Source organism: Anabas testudineus, chromosome 18 (genome assembly GCF_900324465.2).
Source record: "Anabas testudineus chromosome 18, fAnaTes1.2, whole genome shotgun sequence".
Classification (NCBI taxonomy): Eukaryota; Metazoa; Chordata; class Actinopteri; order Anabantiformes; family Anabantidae; genus Anabas; species Anabas testudineus.
In genome coordinates, this window is record NC_046627.1 from 2722237 (window position 1) to 2743993 (window position 21757).

At 42.1% G+C, this 21757-nt stretch overlaps 2 protein-coding genes across 2 annotated transcripts in view; one reads left to right on the forward strand and one right to left on the reverse strand.

Annotated features, from left to right (window-relative positions):
- Positions 1-15284, forward strand: part of LOC113168372 (Fc receptor-like protein 5) — a 35541-nt gene extending 20257 nt beyond the window's left edge. Inside the window, exons 4-8 of the mRNA XM_026369390.2 lie at positions 7797-7930; positions 8010-8255; positions 13311-13454; positions 13567-14651; positions 14896-15284. Coding sequence (XP_026225175.1) covers positions 7797-7930; positions 8010-8255; positions 13311-13454; positions 13567-13586 — 544 coding nt within the window. The 3' untranslated portion in view covers positions 13587-14651; positions 14896-15284. The remainder of the gene's footprint in view (positions 1-7796; positions 7931-8009; positions 8256-13310; positions 13455-13566; positions 14652-14895) is intronic.
- Positions 15285-18513: 3229 nt separating this feature from the next.
- LOC113168392 (myelin-oligodendrocyte glycoprotein-like) lies at positions 18514-20196 on the reverse strand. The gene is made up of 3 exons (XM_026369428.2): positions 19996-20196; positions 19195-19521; positions 18514-18929 (listed from the first exon to the last, which is right to left on the reverse strand). Exons 1-3 carry the CDS (start codon positions 20066-20068, stop codon positions 18838-18840), a joined length of 492 nt encoding a protein of 163 aa, XP_026225213.1. The 5' UTR covers positions 20069-20196; the 3' UTR covers positions 18514-18837.
- Positions 20197-21757: the final 1561 nt, after the last annotated feature.

Sequence of the window (21757 nt, forward strand, 5' to 3'; positions counted from 1 at the left end):
CTTTAACCTTAACCTTTAACCCTGTCAAACCTGTAGAAATCTTTAGAAACCGTGTTTACATGCACTTATGTTACCAGGTCACTCAGGTAATTGGGGAACTTTTTCACAAGAACTCAGGAAGCTTGATCACATGTGGCTGACTGAAGCATGGTTTATATATTTTAACTGTATAGAGCAGGGGAATTCAACTAAAATTTAAAGAGGTCCGGTTACGCAATATTTTTGGAAGCAAAGGTCCAGAAGATTATGATGTTTAACTATATACTGTGATATATTATTAAGTAGCCTGCATGTAATCAATACTTGACTGTCAAATCAAATTAATTCAGTAGAAATTTATATGTAACATCGAACTGAGCATGTGGCTCAAGATCCTGGTGGACTGGTCAAACTGGGCTCTGAGACTAGCAACTCTCTGTGATCACACTTTTTTGTGGGTATGTGTGTTGAAAACCTTTGTGTTTTGTCACATAATGCTGTTTGACATTGGTACTTTTAATAAGAGCTGCAGTTTCTGAACATATCAAACATACTGGTTTACTGCTCCCAGTGGGTAATATGACCAGACAGGAGTCTGTATATTGTGGATTAAAAACTCTTTACTGTGCACTTTTTTCTTTTTGGACATTTTTATATTTATCTCTTCCTTTTTCAGTCTCACCGTCCTTTTATCAACTTTCTCCTCTGTCGTCTGTCTCTCTCCTCTCTGTCGTCTGTCTCTCTCCTCTCTGTCGTCTGTCTCTCTCTCCTCTCTGTCGTCTGTATCTCTCCTCTCTGTCGTCTGTATCTCTCCTCTCTGTCGTCTGTATCTCTCTCCTCTCAGTCGTCTGTCTCTCTCTCCTCTCTGTCGTCTGTCTCTCTCTCCTCTCTGTCTCTCTCTCCTCTCTGTCGTCTGTCTTTCTCCTCTCTGTCTCTCTCTCCTCTCTGTCGTCTGTATCTCTCCTCTCTGTCGTCTGTATCTCTCTTCTCTGTCGTCTGTCTCTCTCCTCTCTGTCGTCTGTATCTCTCCTCTCTGTCGTCTGTGTCTCTCCTCTCTGTCGTCTGTCTCTCTCTCCTCTCTGTCGTCTGTATCTCTCCTCTCTGTCGTCTGTATCTCTCCTCTCTGTCGTCTGTATCTCTCCCTCTCGCCGTCGTCTGTCTCTCTCCCTCTCTGTCGTCTGTCTCTCTCTCTCTCTGTCTCTCTCTCCTCTCTGTCGTCTGTCTTTCTCCTCTCTGTCTCTCTCTCCTCTCTGTCTGGTATCTCTCTCTCTCTGTCGTCTGTCTCTCTCCTCTCTGTCGTCTGTGTCTCTCCTCTCTGTCGTCTGTCTGTCTCTCCTCTCTGTCATCTGTATCTCTCTCCTCTCTGTCGTCTGTCTCTCTCCTCTCTGTCATCTGTATCTCTCTCCTCTCTGTCGTCTGTCTCTCTCTCCTCTCTGTCGTCTGTATCTCTCTCCTCTCTGTCGTCTGTCTCTCCCTCTCTGTCGTCTGTCTCTCTCCTCTCTGTCGTCTGTATCTCTCTCCTCTCTGTCGTCTGTATCTCTCCTCTGTCGTCTGTATCTCTCTCCTCTCTGTCGTCTGTATCTCTCCTCTCTGTCTCTCTCTCCTCTCTGTCGTCTGTGTCTCTCCTCTCTGTCGTCTGTCTCTCTCCTCTCTGTCGTCTGTCTCTCTCTCCTCTCTGTCGTCTGTATCTCTCCTCTCTGTCGCTGTCTCTCTCTCTCTCTTCGTCTGTCTCTCTCTCCTCTCTGTCGTCTGTCTCTCCTCTCTGTCGTCTGTATCTCTCTCCTCTCTGTCGTCTGTCTCTCTCTCCTCTCTGTCGTCTGTCTCTCTCCTCTCTGTCTCTCCCTCCTCTCTGTCGTCTGTCTCTCTCTCTCTCTCTCTGTCGTCTGTATCTCTCTCCTCTCTGTCGTCTGTCTCTCTCTCCTCTCTGTCGTCTGTATCTCCTCCTCGTCGTCTGTCTCTCTCCTCTCTGTCTCTCTCCTCTCTGTCGTCTGTCTCTCTCTCTCTCTCTCTGTCGTCTGTCTCTCTCCTCTCTGTCGTCTGTGTCTCTCTCCTCTCTGTCGTCTGTATCTCTCTCCTCTCTGTCGTCTGTCTCTCTCCTCTCTGTCTCTCTCTCCTCTCTGTCGTCTGTGTCTCTCTCCTCTCTGTCGTCTGTCTCTCTCTCCTCTCTGTCGTCTGTATCTCTCTCCTCTCTGTCGTCTGTCTCTCTCCTCTCTGTCGTCTGTGTCTCTCTCCTCTCTGTCGTCTGTCTCTCCTCCTCTCTGTCGTCTGTATCTCTCTCCTCTCTGTCGTCTGTATCTCTCCTCTCTGTCGTCTGTCTCTCTCTCCTCCCTGTCGTCTGTATCTCTCTCTCTCGTCGCTCTCCTCTCTGTCGTCTCTCTCTCCTCTCTTTCTCTCTCCCCGCCTCTGCCCCTCTCTCGTGTCGTCTGTCTCTCTCTCCTCTCGTCGTCTGTCTCCTCCTCTCTGTCGTCTGTCTCTCTCCTCTCTGTCGTCTGTCTCTCTCCTCTCTGTCGTCTCTCTCTCCTCTCTGTCGTCTGTCTCTCTCCTCTCTCTCTCTCTCCTCTCTGTCGTCTGGCTCTCTCCTCTCTGTCGTCTGTCTCTCCCCTCTCTGTTCTCTCTCTCTCTCTGTCGTCTGTGCTCTCTCTCTCTTTCTCTCTCCTCTGTCGTCTGTCTCTCTCCTCTCTGTCGTCTGTCTCTCTCCGCTCTGTCGTCGTATCTCTCTCCTCTCTGTCGTCTATCTCTCTCCTCTCTGTCGTCTGTCTCTCTCCTCTCTGTCGTCTGTCTCTCTCTCTCCTCTTTGTCGTCTGTATTTCTCCTCTCTGCGTCTGTTCTCTCCTCTCTGTCGTCTGTCTCTCTCCTCTCTGTCGTCTGTCTCTCTCCTCTCTGTCTCTCTCTCTCTCTCTGTCGTCTCTCTCTCCTCTCTGTCGTCTGTATCTCTCCCTCTGTCGTCTGTATCTCCTCTCTCGTCTGTGTCTCTCCCTGTCGTCTGTCTCTCCCTCTCTCCTCTCCTCTCTGTCGCCGTCTCTCTCCTCTCTGTCGTCTGTCTCTCTCCTCTCTGTCGTCTGGGTCCTCCTCTCTGTCGTCTGTATCTCTCCTCTCTGTCGTCTGTCTCTCCTCTCTGTCGTCTGTATCTCTCTCCTCTCTGTCGTCTGTATCTCTCTCTCTCTGTCGTCTGTCCCTCTCTCTCTGTCGTCTGTCTCTCTCCCTCTCTGTCGTCTGTATCTCTCTCCTCTGTCGTCTGTCTCTCTCTCCTCTCTGTCGTCGTATCTCTCCTCTCTGTCGTCTGTACTCTCTCTCTGTCTCTCTCTCCTGTCTGTCGTCTGTCTCTCTCCTCTCTGTCGTCTGTATCTCCCTCTGTCGTCTCTCTCTCTCCTCTCTGTCGTCTGTATCTCTCCTCTCTTTCGTCTGTATCCTCTCTCCTCTCTGTCGTCTGTATCTCTCCTCTCTGTCGTCTGTATCTCTCCTCTCTGTCGTCTGTATCTCTCCTCTCTGTCGTCTGTCTCTCTCTCCTCTCTGTCGTCTGATCTCTCCTCTCTGTCGTCTGTCTCTCCCTCTGTCGTCTGTATCTCTCTCCTCTCGCGTCTGTCTCTCTCCTCTCTGTCGTCTGTATCTCTCCTCTCTGTCGTCTGTATCTCTCTCCTCTGTCGTCTGTCTCTCTCCCTCTCTGTCGTCTGTCTCTCTCTCTCCTGTCTCTCTCTCTCTCTCCTCTCTGTCGTCTGTCTTTCTCCCTCTCTTTCTCCTCTCCTCTCTGTCGTCTGTCTCTCCTCTCTCTGTCGTCTGTATCTCTCCTTCTCTGTCGTCTGTCTCTCTCCTCTCTGTCGTCTGGGTCTCTCCTCTCTGTCGTCTGTGTCTCTCCTCTCTGTCGTCCTGTCTCGCTCCCTCTGTCGTCTGTATCTCTCCTCTCTGTCGTCTGTATCTCTCTCTCTCTGTGTCTGTATCTCTCTCCTCTCGTCGTCTGTCTCTCTCTCCTCTCTGTCTCGTCCTCTCTCTCCTCTCTGTCTCTCTCTCCTCTCTGTCGTCTGTCTCTCTCCTCTCTGTCTTCTCTCCTCTCTGTCCTGTATCTCTCTCTTATCTCTCTTCTCGTCGTCTGTCGCTCTCCTCTCTGTCGTCTGTCTCTCCTCTCGGGTCTGTCTGTCTCTCCTCTCTGTCATCTGTATGTCTCTCCTCTCTGTCGTCGTCTCCTCTCCTCTCTGGCCATCTGTATCTCTCTCCTCTCTGTCTCTGTCTCTCTCTCCTCTCTGTCGTCTGTTCTCTCTCCTCTCTGTCGTCTGTCTCTCCCTCTCTGTCGTCTGTCTCTCTCCTCTCTGTCGTCTGTATCTCTCTCCTCTCTGTCGTCTGTATCTCTCCTCGTCGTCGGATCTCTCCTCCTCTCTGTCGTCTGTATCTCTCCTCTCTGTCTCTCTCTCCTCTCTGTCGTCTGTCTCTCCTCTCGTCGTCTGTCTCTCTCCTCCTCTGTCGTCTGTCTCTCTCTCTCTCTGTCGTCTGTATCTCTCCTCCTGTCGTCGTCTCTCTCTCCTCTCTGTCGTCTGTCTCTCTCTCCTCTCTGTCGTCTGTACTCTCTCTCTGTTGTCTGTATCTATCTCTCTCCTCTCTGTCGTCTGTCTCTCTCTCGTCTGTCGTCTTCTCTCCCTCTCTGTCTCTCCCTCCCTCCTCTCTGTCGTCTGTCTCTCCTCTTCCTCTCTGTCGTCTGTATCTCTCTCCTCTCTGTCGTCTGTCTCTCTCTCCTCTCTGTCGTCTGTATCTCTCCTCCTCTCTGTCGTCTGTCTCTCTCCTCTCTGTCCTCTCTCTCCTCTCTGTCGTCTGTCTCTCTCTCCTCTCTGTCGTCTGTCTCTCTCTCTCCTCTCTGTCGTCTGTGTCTCTCTCCTCTCTGTCGTCTGTATCTCTCTCCTCTCTGTCGTCTGTCTCTCTCCTCTCTGTCTCTCTCTCCTCTCTGTCGTCTGTGTCTCCTCTCCTCTCTTGTCGTCTGTCTCTCTCTCCTCTCTGTCGTCTGTATCTCTCTCCTCTCTGTCGTCTGTCTCTCTCCTCTCTGTCGTCTGTGTCTCTCTCCTCTCTGTCGTCTGTCTCTCTCTCCTCTCTGTCGTCTGTATCTCTCTCCTCTCTGTCGTCTGTATCTCTCCTCTCTGTCGTCTGTCTCTCTCTCCTCCCTGTCGTCTGTATCTCTCTCCTCTCTGTCGTCTGTCTCTCTCCTCTCTTTCTCTCTCTCCTCTCTGTCGTCTGTCTCTCTCCTCTCTGTCGTCTGTCTCTCTCCTCTCTGTCGTCTGTCTCTCTCCTCTCTGTCGTCTGTCTCTCTCCTCTCTGTCGTCTGTATCTCTCTCCTCTCTGTCGTCTGTCTCTCTCTCCTCTCTTTCTCTCTCTCCTCTCTGTCGTCTGTCTCTCTCCTCTCTGTCGTCTGTCTCTCTCCTCTCTTTCTCTCTCTCCTCTCTGTCGTCTGTCTCTCTCCTCTCTTTCTCTCTCTCCTCTCTGTCGTCTGTCTCTCTCCTCTCTGTCGTCTGTCTCTCTCCTCTCTGTCGTCTGTCTCTCTCCTCTCTGTCGTCTGTATCTCTCTCCTCTCTGTCGTCTGTCTCTCTCCTCTCTGTCGTCTGTCTCTCTCTCTCCTCTTTGTCGTCTGTATTTCTCCTCTCTGTCGTCTGTCTCTCTCCTCTCTGTCGTCTGTCTCTCTCCTCTCTGTCGTCTGTCTCTCTCCTCTCTGTCTCTCTCTCCTCTCTGTCGTCTGTCTCTCTCCTCTCTGTCGTCTGTCTCTCTCCTCTCTGTCGTCTGTATCTCTCTCCTCTCTGTCGTCTGTATCTCTCTCCTCTCTGTCGTCTGTATCTCTCCTCTCTGTCGTCTGTGTCTCTCCTCTCTGTCGTCTGTCTCTCTCTCCTCTCTGTCGTCTGTCTCTCTCCTCTCTGTCGTCTGTCTCTCTCTCCTCTGTCGTCTGTATCTCTCCTCTCTGTCGTCTGTATCTCTCCTCTCTGTCGTCTGTATCTCTCCTCTCTGTCGTCTGTATCTCTCTCCTCTCTGTCGTCTGTATCTCTCTCCTCTCTGTCGTCTGTGTCTCTCCTCTCTGTCGTCTGTCTCTCTCTCCTCTCTGTCGTCTGTATCTCTCACCTCTCTGTCGTCTGTCTCTCTCTCCTCTCTGTCGTCTGTATCTCTCCTCTCTGTCGTCTGTATCTCTCCTCTCTGTCTCTCTCTCCTCTCTGTCGTCTGTCTCTCTCCTCTCTGTCGTCTGTATCTCTCCTCTCTGTTGTCTGTCTCTCTCTCCTCTCTGTCGTCTGTCTCTCTCCTCTCTTTCGTCTGTATCTCTCTCCTCTCTGTCGTCTGTATCTCTCCTCTCTGTCGTCTGTATCTCTCCTCTCTGTCGTCTGTATCTCTCCTCTCTGTCGTCTGTATCTCTCCTCTCTGTCGTCTGTCTCTCTCCTCTCTTTCGTCTGTATCTCTCTCCTCTCTGTCGTCTGTATCTCTCCTCTCTGTCGTCTGTATCTCTCCTCTCTGTCGTCTGTATCTCTCCTCTCTGTCGTCTGTATCTCTCCTCTCTGTCGTCTGTATCTCTCTCCTCTCTGTCGTCTGTATCTCTCCTCTCTGTCGTCTGTATCTCTCTCCTCTCTGTCGTCTGTCTCTCTCTCCTCTCTGTCGTCTGTATCTCTCTCCTCTCTGTCGTCTGTATCTCTCCTCTCTGTCGTCTGTATCTCTCCTCTCTGTTGTCTGTATCTCTCTCCTCTCTGTCGTCTGTATCTCTCCTCTCTGTTGTCTGTCTCTCTCTCCTCTCTGTCGTCTGTCTCTCTCCTCTCTGTCGTCTGTATCTCTCTCCTCTCTGTCGTCTGTATCTCTCCTCTCTGTCGTCTGTATCTCTCCTCTCTGTCGTCTGTCTCTCTCTCCTCTCTGTTTCTCTGTTATCACCGTCTCTGTTTATTAATTTTTTTCCAACCTCGAACTTTCTCTCATTTACTGTTGAGTCGCTAATTTTACTAGCTACGATCCACAGAATCGATTGGCTAAGTGAAGTCACGTGGGATCGCTTAACTCGCATTCAATTGGCCAATGCGTTCTCGCGTCCACTTAATAACTACCGTAACGATCACAATAGCTGCGGCGGTTATAATTAAGGTGTCCCGCTAGATTTGGAATCAAACGTTCGGTTTGCTCTGTAGCTCCGGGTCCGTATGGGACAGCTTCTGGGTCCGGATCCGGACCGCGGTCCGCCTGTTAGTGACCCCTGGTATAGAGACAGAAGAAAGCTCCTAACTTTTTCTTTGATATATTTGTCAGTGGAGCTGAGAGAGACAAGTCGAACAACACAACAATGGCCTTGACAGCACAAACTGTCTGAGTTAAAGTAATGGAGGACTCTGTATTGTATCGTTTACATGCACTTAGGTAACTCAGTTCCAGCAGTAGGTTAATAAAATAAGCTGTTTCTGTAAATGGGGACGGGAGTTAGAGAAACCATGTTTCATCAGGCAGATTGTACTGTACTACTATAGTACTATTCTACTATACAGTTCAAATCTGTGATCCGTGGTTCCAAAATATATCCAGGATAGAAGATTACTTGTATGAAGCAATATGTATACACAGATTGCTACTAACCAGGTTTTTTCATTACTTGAGAAACCCAGTTTCTATGAATAATTTGGTTACTCAAGTGCATGTAATCACAGTCAGTGAGGAGGTGAATTAGTTTCACTTATAAAGTACATTATCAACCCTGCAGCTCGTCTGACTGTGAGTCCCAGCAGATCTCAGCTGTTTACAGGAGACTCTGTCTCTCTGAGCTGTGAGGAGGACGACAGCTCTGCTGGATGGACACTGAGGAGGAACACAACCAGAGGACAGATGAGGAGATGTGGAGATGGTTGGGGAAAACCAGCTGGTTCTTCTTGTAGCATCACTTATGTCATTACATTGGACAGTGGAGTTTACTGGTGTGAGTCCAGAGAGGGATCAACCAGTAGCATCATCAACATCACTGTCTCTGGTAAGATCAGACTGTGGAGTTAGTGTTGATGAGTCTGTGTGGAAATGGATGAAATGCTGTAGTTTGTCTCTGTGTTGAGGTGGATCAGTGATCCTGCAGAGTCCTGTCCTCCCTGTGATGGAGGGACATGATGTCACTCTGCACTGTCAAACAAAGAGCCCTCCCTCCAAGCTCCCAGCTGATTTCTATAAAGATGGCTCCCTCATCAGGACTGAGCCTACAGGTCACATGACCATCCACCATGTTACCAAGTCTGATGAAGGCCTCTACAAGTGTCACATCAGCAGTCATGGAGAGTCTCCACCCAGCTGGATCTCTGTCACAGGTCAGGAGGGTGAAGAAAACCTAAACTTAAACTTAAATTCTTTGTTTTGATATAAATTAAGTCTCCAGTCATCATTCATAATGTAATGGTAATTGAATATTTTTAATGGATCATTTTAGGGAAAACAGCCACAACACCTCCACCTACCACCACCTCTACTGCTAACATACCTTCCTCCCCTCCTCCTCTCCTCGTCACAGTGTCTGTTACATGTTCTGTTGTCTTTGTTCTGCTTCTACTGATCTTACTGATTCTACTGGTGAGACGATGTGTTAGGAAGAAATCTAAAGGTGAGATACAAACTTTTTACAGTTAGATTGATTCTGTTTAACATACGTCCTCCCTTGTTACAGTATTCTCTTAATTACATTTTACTGTTTCCTTCAAATTTACAAAAACTACAAGTTACACATTTCATCTACAATTGCACAATTCTTGCACTTTTACCCTATTCAACAAAAGCAGCTCTCTCTAGAGCACTTTACCTTAAAGTTTGTCTTCTTGGCTTAGATATTTGCTTTGTACCTCAATTGGAAGTCACTTTGGATAAAAGCTTTTAAGTAAATGTAAATGTAAATGTAAGGTCCTGGGTTCAAATCCATGCATCAGCGAGGTGATAAACCATCAAAAGCTTTGTGCTTTTTGCTTGACCTGCAGTAGAGTAACCAGACATTTAACTAACTACACCTACATGAGAAAGTGATAGTAATCTTTACCTATGTCAGAAATAACATCGTCAGATAAACGTGTGACTGTGTGTTTGTGTTGAGACTTTTCTCCAGAACCAGAGGTCGTCTACTCTTCACTGAAGTCGAGCTTCCCACCTTCACAACAGTTCAAAAACTGACGTCCACCTGCTGATGTGGAACTGGTTCCAACACGTTAAATTATTTTATTTCATTTTTAGACATGGATCATTTTTTGTATAACCCACTTATACAGTTTTCAGTGATTCCACATTAACTTTACTTTTTATTTATATTTATTCACTTGTTTCTCTGAAGCATCAATAAACTTTGGTCTAAATGTAGCAGCTGTTTTTCTCGTGTGGTTCCGTGGTTTTCACAAAGGTGTCAAAATGGAAACTTTGACTTGTTTGTGGCTAACAGGTCCACACCTCTCTACTGTGCACAAACATCCACAAACCATAACATGACATCATTTAATGTTAAACTGAACAGGAAAAAACTTCAGTACAGAAGGTTTGTGTTTGTTTAAATATAACCGACTCTTTAATCATTGAATTACTGAGATGATTCGGGCTGAATGTTTCCTATCTTATGTGTGTTGTTAGACATACTGTATTATTAGTAATACTTCCTTCTGCAGTGCATGACTGGCTCTGGAAGGCTCTGACATCTGATTGGCTGCCATAATCATGTGATACTGAAAACCATTTAAAATACGCTTGGGCTGGTTTTCACAAGTCCAAAACTCTCCAAGAGTTCCTAAACAATTATAATACACAAAAGGCCACAAGCAATTCAAACCATGTGAAAAACCTCAGAAAGCAAATACACTCCACAATAAAGTGACTTGTTTTCCTGCATCCTCCCTGATATTGTTGTTTAACAGCGAGACAGTGACTTTGTAGCTGTCACTTGACAAATGAACGAGAGACCGATCCACGAACGAGTTACTGCTGCTCCAAAAATATTTTCATGGTGCATTTATTGTGTCCAAAACGCGATATTATTATTATTGTTGTTATTAATAATGTTACATTTTATTATTTTATGGAAGAGAACAGCACAATTAACATGTTTATAATTTTCGAAAGTATTTATGTACAAACATAATTTACATTATTTACACAAAATCACTACACACATCTACAAGAATCAAAGACCACTAATTAATTATGATTCCATGAATAAATAATCTATGTCGGCCATCAGTTGACAATAAATGACGTCAGATATCAGACATCATTCATTTCCTTGTTTCTCAGTCCACAGCTCCATAGCGGAGCTACAGCTGTCACATGACAAATGAACGAAAGGACGATCCATAATGATCCGTATGAACGACTCATTAAAGAACTGTAGTGCTGCTGACACAGAGCCTGAGCGGTCTGGCTGTCACGTGACAAAAGAAGGAGGACCTGAGGACAGACTCACAGTTCAGTTTCTGTTTCCTGCTGACTGAGCTTATACAGCTGCTGCCATGTGGCGAGAGAAGGTACAGCAATGAACTGGAAATGAACGAATCACTCACTGAGTCGACTCATTACTCTCAAGTCATATAAAAGATTAGTTCATATTGAACGAAACGTTCACAAATGAAACATCACTAGTATGAAGAGAACCAGTCCAGTGCTTTAGCCACTCCAACAAAATGTGCTGATTTTGATACAGTAGACAACCTACTGTATCAAAATCAGCACCAAGATCAAGGAGGACAAGAACAGAGCACATACCAGTGTCAGAGGCCAAAAGAATGTCATTAGTTACCTTTTGTAGGACGATCTCTCTGTACTGTGGTGTTACAGTTGTCTGCAGCTAGAAATAATGTTTAGACACGTACTTTTCTAAAATCTTTGATATGAAGGGTAGTTTGGAGATTGGTCTGTAGTTTTCAGGGGATGAGGGATCTAGACCAGGTTTTTTCAAATAAATAAATCATAGACAGACACACTTACAAAGCCAGTGAGGGGCAGGAAGAGGGTCAGGAGGCAGGGCAGGGTCAGTACTAGATCATCTGGACAGAATGGAAGCTGGAAAGTCTACACAGAAGCAAAACAACCATCCTGTAAAGAAATTTGCTCGTCCTGTAGAAATGAGGGTTAATTAAATGAAGCTAATTGCATGGGGGTTCACTAAATGTAATGTTAAAGTGTAATAGCGGCTGGTTAGTGTAGTGGTAGTATCACCACCTTCCATGTGGGAGACTGGGGTTTGAATCCCAGACGTGGTCTACCTGTCACACGTCTAGGATCTGACTCCATTTGCCAGAGATCACACAGTACAAGAGAACTGAGATAAGGAAGGGTTTGTTGACAATAATAATGCAGTGGATGAAAGTTGGGAGCCTGCGGCCAAGCAGAGCTGTCGTCAGGTGAGTATGGTGGTCTAGGAGGGGAAACAGAGTTAAATTGAGTCTGACTGGATCTTGGGTTATGTTAATCTTGGGGTACTCACTGAAGTCCTGATGAGCTGTGGCTGAGAAGCAGAGAGGAGTGAACCAAAGAGAAGACTGAAGAGTTGTAGATTCCAGAATATGGTAGGGATTGTGCAAAAGCACAATGGGTTAGTGAACAAAAAACAGTTGACAGGTTTCCAAAAAACCAAGGTGCAGAGTAAGAGACGAATCCAGGGTGAAATCATTAACTCTGATACTGGCTTTCTAACTAAAAAAAAAAGACTGTTTAACTTAATTATCTAATTTTGACTTTATTGTAGTGTAATCTGATGCAATTGCTCTGAGAAGTTTTATCTAGTCAGCCAACAAAATTCAGCAGTGTTGATTGAAGTCACACACAAGAAACAGTCCAAGCACTAATGTCCGTAAGGCAAGATCCAAGGTCCAAACAACAATCCAGGTCAGAAATATAGAAAACAGAGATTCAATAGACTGATAACGATGTCAGGGGACGGTCCAGGTCATACACAAAGGAAATCCAACTTAGGGACAGAACAGAGACGGAGGCAGAGGGGAGCAGGAACAGGTCAGGCAGAAAATGCTCACGATGTCGCAGAGCAGAGGCAGGTCAGTAAAACTGACTGACAAATACTGCTAATAAAGGGACAGGGGAAGTACAGGTGCAGACAATCTGCAGTCAGCATGTCACCTGACAGAGGAAGAAAACAAGAAAATCAAGGACAGACAGGCAGGAGGAGCTGGAATCATGACACTACCTCCAGTAAGGGCCCTTAGGCCAGACCTCCTTACGTCTACCCTTGTAAGTTGTTTTGAAAACAAAGTGCCAAATGTAAATTATTTATAGACTTTATATCTTTTGCTGCAGATCTCAGCTGTTTGAAGGAGAACCTGTGTCTCTGAGCTGTGAGGAGGAAGACAGCTCTGCTGGATGGACACTGAGGAGGAACACAACCAAACGACAGATGACTCAGTGTGGAGATGGGTGGGGAAAACAAATGGTTCTTCCTGTAACATCAGCTACATCGACCCACTGGAGAGTGGAGTTTACTGGTGTGAGTCCAGAGAGGGATCAACCAGTACCATCATCAACATCACTGTCTCTGGTAAGATCAGACTGTGGAGTTAGTGTTGATGAGTCTGTGTGGAAATGGATGAAATGCTGTAGTTTGTCTCTGTGTTGAGGTGGATCAGTGATCCTGCAGAGTCCTGTCCTCGCTGTGATGGAGGGACATGATGTCACTCTGCACTGTCAAACAAAGAGCCCTCCCTCCAAGCTCCCAGCTGATTTCTATAAAGATGGCTCCCTCATCAGGACTGAGCCTACAGGTCACATGACCATCCACCATGTTACCAAGTCTGATGAAGGCCTCTACAAGTGTCACATCAGCAGTCATGGAGAGTCTCCACCCAGCTGGATCTCTGTCACAGGTCAGGAGGAAAACTTGGATTTAAACACTTTTTATTTACTGTACATCAGAGTTTTAAAAGCCTCCTTTAAGGCCCCTCTTTAAAGTTAAAGTGAAGGAAAATTAGACAAACATTCAGAAGTCCTACAGGATAACTATATGCTGGTGTTTCTAAAGCCAACTTTACTTTGACTGTTGATTCTGCTACCAACACAGTCATACGTTGTAGAGGCACCACTGACCTTAAAACATAGATGAAGGTGGGTAGGATAATTTTAATTAAACAAAAAAATAAAAAAAAATTCTATATATCTATCTGTATAACACAGTACTTATCCGAGAATCATAACGCATTTACGTTTTCTTCATCCAGTGGCTGTTGTCTGAACACATGTAATTCTTACATGACATAAGTAGCTCAGACGTAACTAACAGAGGTGGGGGGTGCAGGGGTTGTAGTTGTTTAGTGTTCTCTAAAGGATGACTTAAACTGGTCCATGATCTAGATCTATATACTATACCTGATCAGGTGGAATTCTCTCAGCAGGTAAATCTTCATCAACAGGCCCTCCCACCTCTGGAGCTCCAACTCAAACGTCTACATACAAACTTCTCCGATACCTGTTGGTGTTCTGTCCGTACTTCATCTCCACTCTCCTCATGGTGTCTTTATATCGACACAGACCCACAGGTACAGTATTCCCCACACAACCTAAATTACTTAACTCTGATCTCATAAATCCTGTTTTAACCTCTTTCAGTTCTGTTTATAATATTTAATAATATTAAATATTTTCTGTCAGGTAATGACCCATCTGACTAAATGTCAAAAACCTTGTTGACTTAAACTAAGACTGAGGAGGAGGATGATGAACCAATCAGTGCTGAGCAAGACTTCTAAACTGAACTAATGATAAAGTTGACATGACATGACTGTTTAAATATTTCACACAATTCACAGAGCTGAGAACAAAGAACTGAGTCCTTAACTACTGCTCTGCTGTTTATTTCCTGTCACTGTTTGTGCTCTGGGGCAGCATCTGTTGAGAAAGTGTTTTCATTTTACAGTTATCTCGGTTTCAACAGCTGATGAATGTGTCTTTTTCTATGTTTTTGTTTTTTATGTGAATAATCTATGCTTCTCAACATATAAATAATGAGCTGATCCACCACTGTTGTTATATTAAACATGTCTCTCACAAGATGTGTGATGTTAATAATGATGTTTGTAAAAACACTGAATTACTTCTTCTTGGTGAGAATTTACAGACGAAATAAGAAGTGAAAACATTTTATCTTCACATCTTTCTTGTCTAAACCTGCAGTTTCCGTCTTGCAAACTTCTTTGTAAAGCTGTGCCCGTACTTGCAACCACAGCATCTTAAGAAAGACAGAGTGGACAGAGTGACAGTGAACTATCGTTTGTCAGCCTGCAGCTAGATGACTGCTGATTTTATAATATAATGATAGACACATCTTACTCGTAGTATTTCACAATCAGATTACAAGACAACAACAATATGACAAATTGTAAAACAGGAAAACATTTGATTAATAAGAAATAAATAACAGAACAAATAGAATCAAATGTGCTGTGATTATTGTTTGGACTTGTTGTGTTTACCCTGGTCCCTATTTCCTCCTCCCTGCTCTCAGTTCTACTACGTACCCTTCACACTGAGACTGCCCATCTCTTCCTCGTTGCTCTCTCTTTGTTCAGTTTCCCTCCTTTTGCAGCTGCTCAGTAATCTGGTCTCACTACAAACACTTCTTCAGTCGCTGTCAGATCACCGTCAGAGCTGCAGCCATCAGCTGGTGGTGGAGAAACCAAACCTTTCTGAACCAACTGGTCTAAAAGTGTCTCAGTGTTTCCAAGCAGTTGAAACAGGTAAAAATAGTGACATCTGCTGGATAACTGCTTGATTACGTTTAAATTTTATAAGTTTTGTATTTAATTGTATAAACTTTATTTGACAGATCTAAAATAGAAAGTAGAAAACACCTAACTGTTCTCAAGAATATCCCTCGTACCACTCTTGATTATTCAATACGTACATAACACTGAACTGGAAAAGTCAAGAACCAGTTTGATACTGTGTTGTTTGTTCTTTACTCTCTCCCTTCTACCAAAGGTCGTTCCCAACTGGCTGAGGCAGATAGCCGCCCACCATGAGCCTTGAGTTGCTGCTAAAGGAAGAGTTTTCTCTCCACTGTCTGTCTCTCTATATAGACTCAATTGGATTGAACGCCTAAACATGTCAGACCTGTTACAGCACATCCTCCTTCACTTCATAGTTTTCTTTCTTTCAGTCACACTTCTGAATTTTGTTGGCTGACTAGATAAAACTTCTCAGAGCAAATATACAAGATTACACTAAAATAAAGTCAAAATTAGATAATTAAGTTAAACAGTCTGTTTCTTTATTTAGAAAGTCAGTATCAGAGTTAATGATTTCAATCTTTGAAAAGATAGTTTCTAAGCAATTGTACGACCACCTGCGTAGCAATAACTTGTATGAAGATTTCCAGTCAGGATTTAGAGTACATCATAGTACAGAAACAGCACTGGTAAAGGTCACTAATGATCTTCTATTAGCATCAGACAATGGTCTACTCTCTATACTCGTCTTGTTAGATTTTAGTGCTGCATTCGACACTATAGATCACAACATTTTATTACACAGACTGGAACATGTCATTGGAATCAAAGGAACAGCACTAGAGTGGTTTAAATCGTATCTATCGGATAGATTTCAGTTTGTACACGTTAATGATGAGTCTTCCATGCACAGCAAAGTCAGCTATGGAGTTCCACAGGGATCTGTGCTTGGACCGATTCTTTTCACTTTATATATGTCCCCTCAGGCAATATTATTAGGAAACACTCTATAAATTTCCATTGCTATGCAGATGATACCCAGCTATACTTATCTATGAAACCAGGAGAAACTAATCAATTAGTCAAACTTCAAGCTGCTTAAAACACATACAGACCCTGATGTCCTCCAATTTCCTTCTCCTAAATCCAGCCAAGACAGAGGTTATACTGTTTGAGCCTAAAAATCTCAGAGACACTATGTCTAAACACATTCTCACCATTGATGACTTAGTTCTGGCCTCAAGTAATACTGTAAGAAATCTCGGAGTTATCTTTGATCAGGATATCTCCATCACTTCATACATCAAAGAAATCTCTAGTACTGCCTTTTTTCACCTAAGAAACATTAAAGTTAAAATTAGGAGCATCCTGTCCCAAAGTGATGCTGAAAAACTAGTCCATGCATTTGTTACTTCCAGACTGGACTATTGTAATTCATTATTAATAGTTTGTCCAAATGACTCATTAAAAATCCTTCAGTTAATCCAAAATTCTGCAGTCAGAGTTCTGACTGGAATTAGTAAGAGAGATCATATTTCTCCTACGTTAGCCTCTCTCCATTGGCTCCCTGTTAAATCCAGAATTGAATTTAAAATTCTTCTCCTAACTTATAAATCCCTTAATAATCAGGCTCCATCTTATCTTAAAGACCTCATAGTTCCATATCTTCCAAGCAGAACTCTCCGTTCTCAGACTGCAGGTTTACTTGTGGTTGCTAGAGTTTCCAAATGTAGAATGGGAGGCAGAACCTTTAGCTACCAAGCCCCTCTCCTGTGGAACCAGCTCCCAGTTCTGGTTCGGGAGGCAGACACCCTCTCGACATTTAAGACTAGACTTAAAACTTTCCTTTTTATAAAGCCTATAGTTAGAGATGGATCAGGTGACTCTGAACCATCTCTTAGTTCTGCTGATATAGCTTAGTCTGCTGCGGGACCTCTCCTTTAGTTGTGTTTCCTCCTCTCTGTCTCCCTCTCTCTGTACTTCTCTGCAGGTATCCTCGGCCTGGAGCTGTACATCTCCAGAATCCAGTTCATCTGTCCAATGTTCTTGCTGCTTGTTGTTGTCTTATTGTCTGCTGTTCTTTTCTCTCTTCTCTTTCCACTCACCCCAACCGGTCGAGGCAGATGGCCGCCCACTATGAGCCTGGTTCTGCTGGAGGTTTCTTCCTCTAAAGGGAGTTTTTCCTCTCCACTGTTGCCTAAAGCTTGCTCAAATGTGATTGTTGAGTTTTCTCTATAATTTTTTGTATAAATATTTTCTGTAAGGTCTTAAACCTTACACTATAAAGTGCCTTGAGATAACTTCTGTTGTAAATTGGCATTATACAAATAAAACTTAATTTAATTGAATTGAAATCTTTGTCATCAGTTTTATCAGATCAGAGATCAGATTTGTGTGCAGACTGTGAATGTTTCTTTGTTTCATTCCCTCACGACATGCAGAGACAGGTTCACTTCTTGTCTTATGTTATCAGTTACACTTCAGTTATACAATTATAAATCGTTTTCTGTCTGTTTGAATCCTTTTTGTTACAAACTTTGTTTAAAGGCCTGACACAAAGTGTCGCCCTATTTTATCCATTACTTTTCAGACCCTCTCTGTGTAGGAGCGTTTCCCTGTCTTTTTCTTTTAAATACCTGATCCTGCAGCAGAGCTCAGGTCTCCTGTTGGTACTGGATTCTATGGAAGTGGTTCCAGAGAATTTCAGGTGAGTTAAAATGTGTCTTAACAAGATAAACGTCACAAGTAACTCAATAATGTTTACAGACAAGAAAACAAACCATGAATCCAGTAAATGCTGCCAAAGCTTTTAAATAAATCAAAACTGACATTTTACAATTAATCATTCATCACAAGTGACGTACAAGGCAAAATATTTCAGTTGCGCAGTAATAACTTGTCAGTTAACTGGAGGCTCTTTAATGAGTTATTGGGACAAACTATTAATAAGGAATTACAATAGTCCAGTCTGGAAGTAACAAATGCATGGACAAAGATAACTCCGAGGTTTCTTACAGTATTACTTGAGGCCAGAACTAAGTCCAACTGACTGTTTTTTCAGCAAATTTTTTAAAAAGGGGGTGTTTGAGCAGCAAAATAAAATTTGTTCTATCCAGCACAATTACATAAAAATCATTAAAGCTCAATGACAGATGAACATGAAAAAATGATGAAAAAATGCCAAATTATGATAAAATAAATTTTAAACAAATGTATTTTTGATTGTACATCACATTAAATGACATGTACAATTGTACTGCAGTGTAATACAACAACATTAAGGATTTCAGTCTTTAACAACAGCTTCGCATGGTTCTGTATATCTTAATTTTGCACTACACTAGAGATCTGTTGTTGATTCTATACAATATTTTGTGTTTACTTATTGTACTGTTACTTGCTGTATGTATGATTAAGATTAAGATTAATTAAAAGTTATCACTCAACATCTGTACATACAGTCAGCATATGTGTCTGTTTAAAGCAGTTTCATTGATTCATATGTCTGATAACATTTTATGAGAAAATATCAGTTTTTCTTTTTCTCACTACATAAACATGAATTTTCACCACTTAGTGTGTTTGTTACACTACGTAAACATGTATGGATGAGTTAAGTGAAATAAATCACATTACAAAAAGGTTTTTTAGGTTATTATTTAAATCTGACTTCTAAGAGAAATAATTCTCAAAACAAAACATTTAAGTTCAGCAGGTTTGACTTTATTTCACTTTCACTGCAGGGACAATGTTGCTAACAACTGAAAACTGAAATTTGTAGTAAAACTGTTTCTAATCAATTATATGACCACCTGCGCAGTAATAACTTGTATGAAGATTTCCAGTCAGGATTTAGAGTACATCATAGCACAGAAAGAGCACAGGTAAAGGTCACTAATGATCTTCTATTAGCATCAGACAATGGACTACTCTCTATACTTGTCTTGTTAGATCTTAGTAGTAGCAGTAGCGAGGAGGACCTTTAAGATGCTCCAAGTTTCTTAAGCAGAGGCCAAAATGGTGAAAAGACAGAGAGGTAGAAGAAACAGTCACCGCACTCTGAATGCTGTGACTGTCTGCATCAATTTGAAATGAAAAGACTCATGACAACAATTCACTGCTTTGTTATCAACAAGCTGTGGGTCAACAATATACTATAGTGGTATATTTAGAATATAGAATATAATATACTATTCTATATCACAAAACCAACAACGACTACAGCAACTAGCACGCTGATCAGTCCAATGTGTCCAGTACGCTTGTCTCCTTCATCCTTGTTGTTTCCTGCAGATGAGAAGCAGCAGTGAGTCAGCAGGTGTCAGGTAGGTGATGAGTGAAGAACACAACAGAATCCATTTCCTCTTCAAACTCCTGACATTATTTACTGCACTTTGATCCCATCACTCATACCAGCTGTTTTCTACAAAGTCTCATCAACACCAACATCTGATCTGTGATGTTTCACTCTCACATCAACAACCAGGAAGCAGCTTCAACTCTGATCCACACACACACACACACACACACACACACACACACACTAACTCACCTGGTTCAACTGTCAGGTTGATGGTGTTGATGAGTTGAAGAGTTTTACTCTGCAAATTACGTCTTGACTTGGGGGCAACAAGACATTCATATGTTCCAGTGTCATTAATCCTGACATCCGAGATAATCACAGACAAGCTTCCATTCATTAGCTCCACCCGGTTCTTATAAGATGGATCCTGACCTTCTTTATACAACTGTCCGTCCTTGTATAAATAAACTGAATCGTTCATTCCAACTCTGCTCCACTCTAGTGCACCATATTTACTGGAAGTGTTGCATGGCAGAATGACTCTGTCTCCAAGGTTAGCTGTGATGTTTATCTGGACTGAAGAAGAGAAAAGAGAGAAGGGTTCAACTTTAACTCTACACGTCCACAGCAGCAGGTCACAACTGTAGCCTAACAGCTTATAACTGCATCCATGGTGGTTTTGTGCTTTTCTGTTTTCTGTGTGAGAAAAGTCACATTTTATTTTTATTTTTTTTCACAACTGCACTGGAAGATAAGATAAAGTTCCAAAGAAAAACTTGATTAAGCCCAGAGGGAAATTGTTTAGTTAAATTGGCTGCAATACAAATGAAACAAGCCAAAATCTTGCCTAGGGCACCAAACTGATCAGGGTCCGTTCTGTCATTCACATTTGTGATTTGTGTTTCACACTTACAGTAAAGATTTCACCAACTAGAGAAAGGTTATTTTAACCAGCATGAAGTCAGAATGACAGGAGACCAAGGTTGGTTTCACAGTTTTTATCAAAGACATTATCAATTGTTAATATTTCTTATCCACTGCAACACTCACTCTGAGAAGCAGACACCGGGAGACAGAGAAAAAGTAAAGTCCACCAGGCTGAAGAAGATGTTATAGCAGCCATTGTCACTTTCCTCAGCTCCTGTTAATCCAAGAACTTGTTAAAATTAAATAAATCTATGTAATAAAGATCCAACAACACTACTAATTCCAAAGCACAAAGTTAAAACTTGTGGTCTGGTAGTGTTGAGAAAATCCTACGGACTAAATACACCTCATGATATATGATGACAGAGGGTGGATTTTCGGCAGGTGGGGTGGTGTTGGGTGGAGTTAAAAAATTAACTGCCTCAACACCTTGATAAAGTTCACCAAAGTCAAACAGATAGTGATTAAAAAAATACTAAATTAAATTTTAACCTTGCTTTAGAGCATCCTTGATAAGGACTTGAAAAAAATGTAATCATATGAAAAATGGATTTGCTGTAACCTACATGAAAATGATAGACACCTACATTAATAATATTAATACATACATACATTGCATTGTAAATTATTCTGACATCGCATGTGAATAATGTTTTTTTTATACACTAAGGTGGCAAAAAAGGTGAGACCTGCTTTCACTCAAGCAGCAGTTGACCTGGAACGGCAAAGAACTCTTTGAGTTGCACTTGATACACTGATGTTTCATCATAAGCTGTTATGTTATGTTATGTTATGTTATGTTATGTTATGTTATGCTTTGCTATGTTATGTTATGTTATGTTATGTTATGTTATGTTATGTTATGTTATGCTTTGCTATGTTATGTTATGTTATGTTATGTTATGTTATGCTATGTTATGTTATGTTATGCTTTGCTATGTTATGTTATGTTATGTTATGTTATGTTATGTTATGTTATGTTATGCTTTGCTATGTTATGTTATGTTATGTTATGTTATGCTATGTTATGTTATGCTTTGCTATGTTATGTTATGCTATGTTATGTTATGCTATGTTATGTTATGTTATGCTTTGCTATGTTATGTTATGCTATGTTATGTTATGTTATATTATGCTATGCTTTGCTATGTTATGTTATGTTATGCTATGCTATGTTATGCTATGTTATGTTATGCTATGTTGTTATGTTATGTTATGTTATGCTATGTTATGTTATGCTATGTTATGTTATGTTATGCTATGTTATGTTATGTTATGTTATGTTATGCTATGTTATGTTATGTTATGTTATGCTATGTTATGTTATGTTATGTTATGCTATGTTATGCTATGTTATGTTATGTTATGCTATGTTATGTTATGCTATGCTATGTTATATTACATTTAAATGTTATAAGTTTTGTATTTAATTGTATAAACTTTATCTGACAGATCTAAAATAGAAAGTAGAAAACACCTAACTGTTCTCAAGAATATCCCTGTTATGTTATGTTATGTTATGTTATGCTATGTTATGTTATGTTATGCTATGCTATGTTATGTTATGTTATGCTATGTTATGTTATGTTATGCTTTGCTATGTTATGTTATGTTATGTTATGCTATGCTATGCTATGTTATGTTATGCTATGTTATGTTATGTTATGTTATGTTATATTATGCTTTGCTATGTTATGTTATGTTATGCTATGTTATGTTATGTTATGCTTTGCTATGTTATGTTATGTTATGCTATGTTATGTTATGTTATGCTATGTTATGTTATATTATGCTATGCTATGCTTTGCTATGTTATGTTATGCTATGCTATGTTATGCTATGTTATGTTATGTTATGCTATGTTGTTATGTTATGCTATGTTATG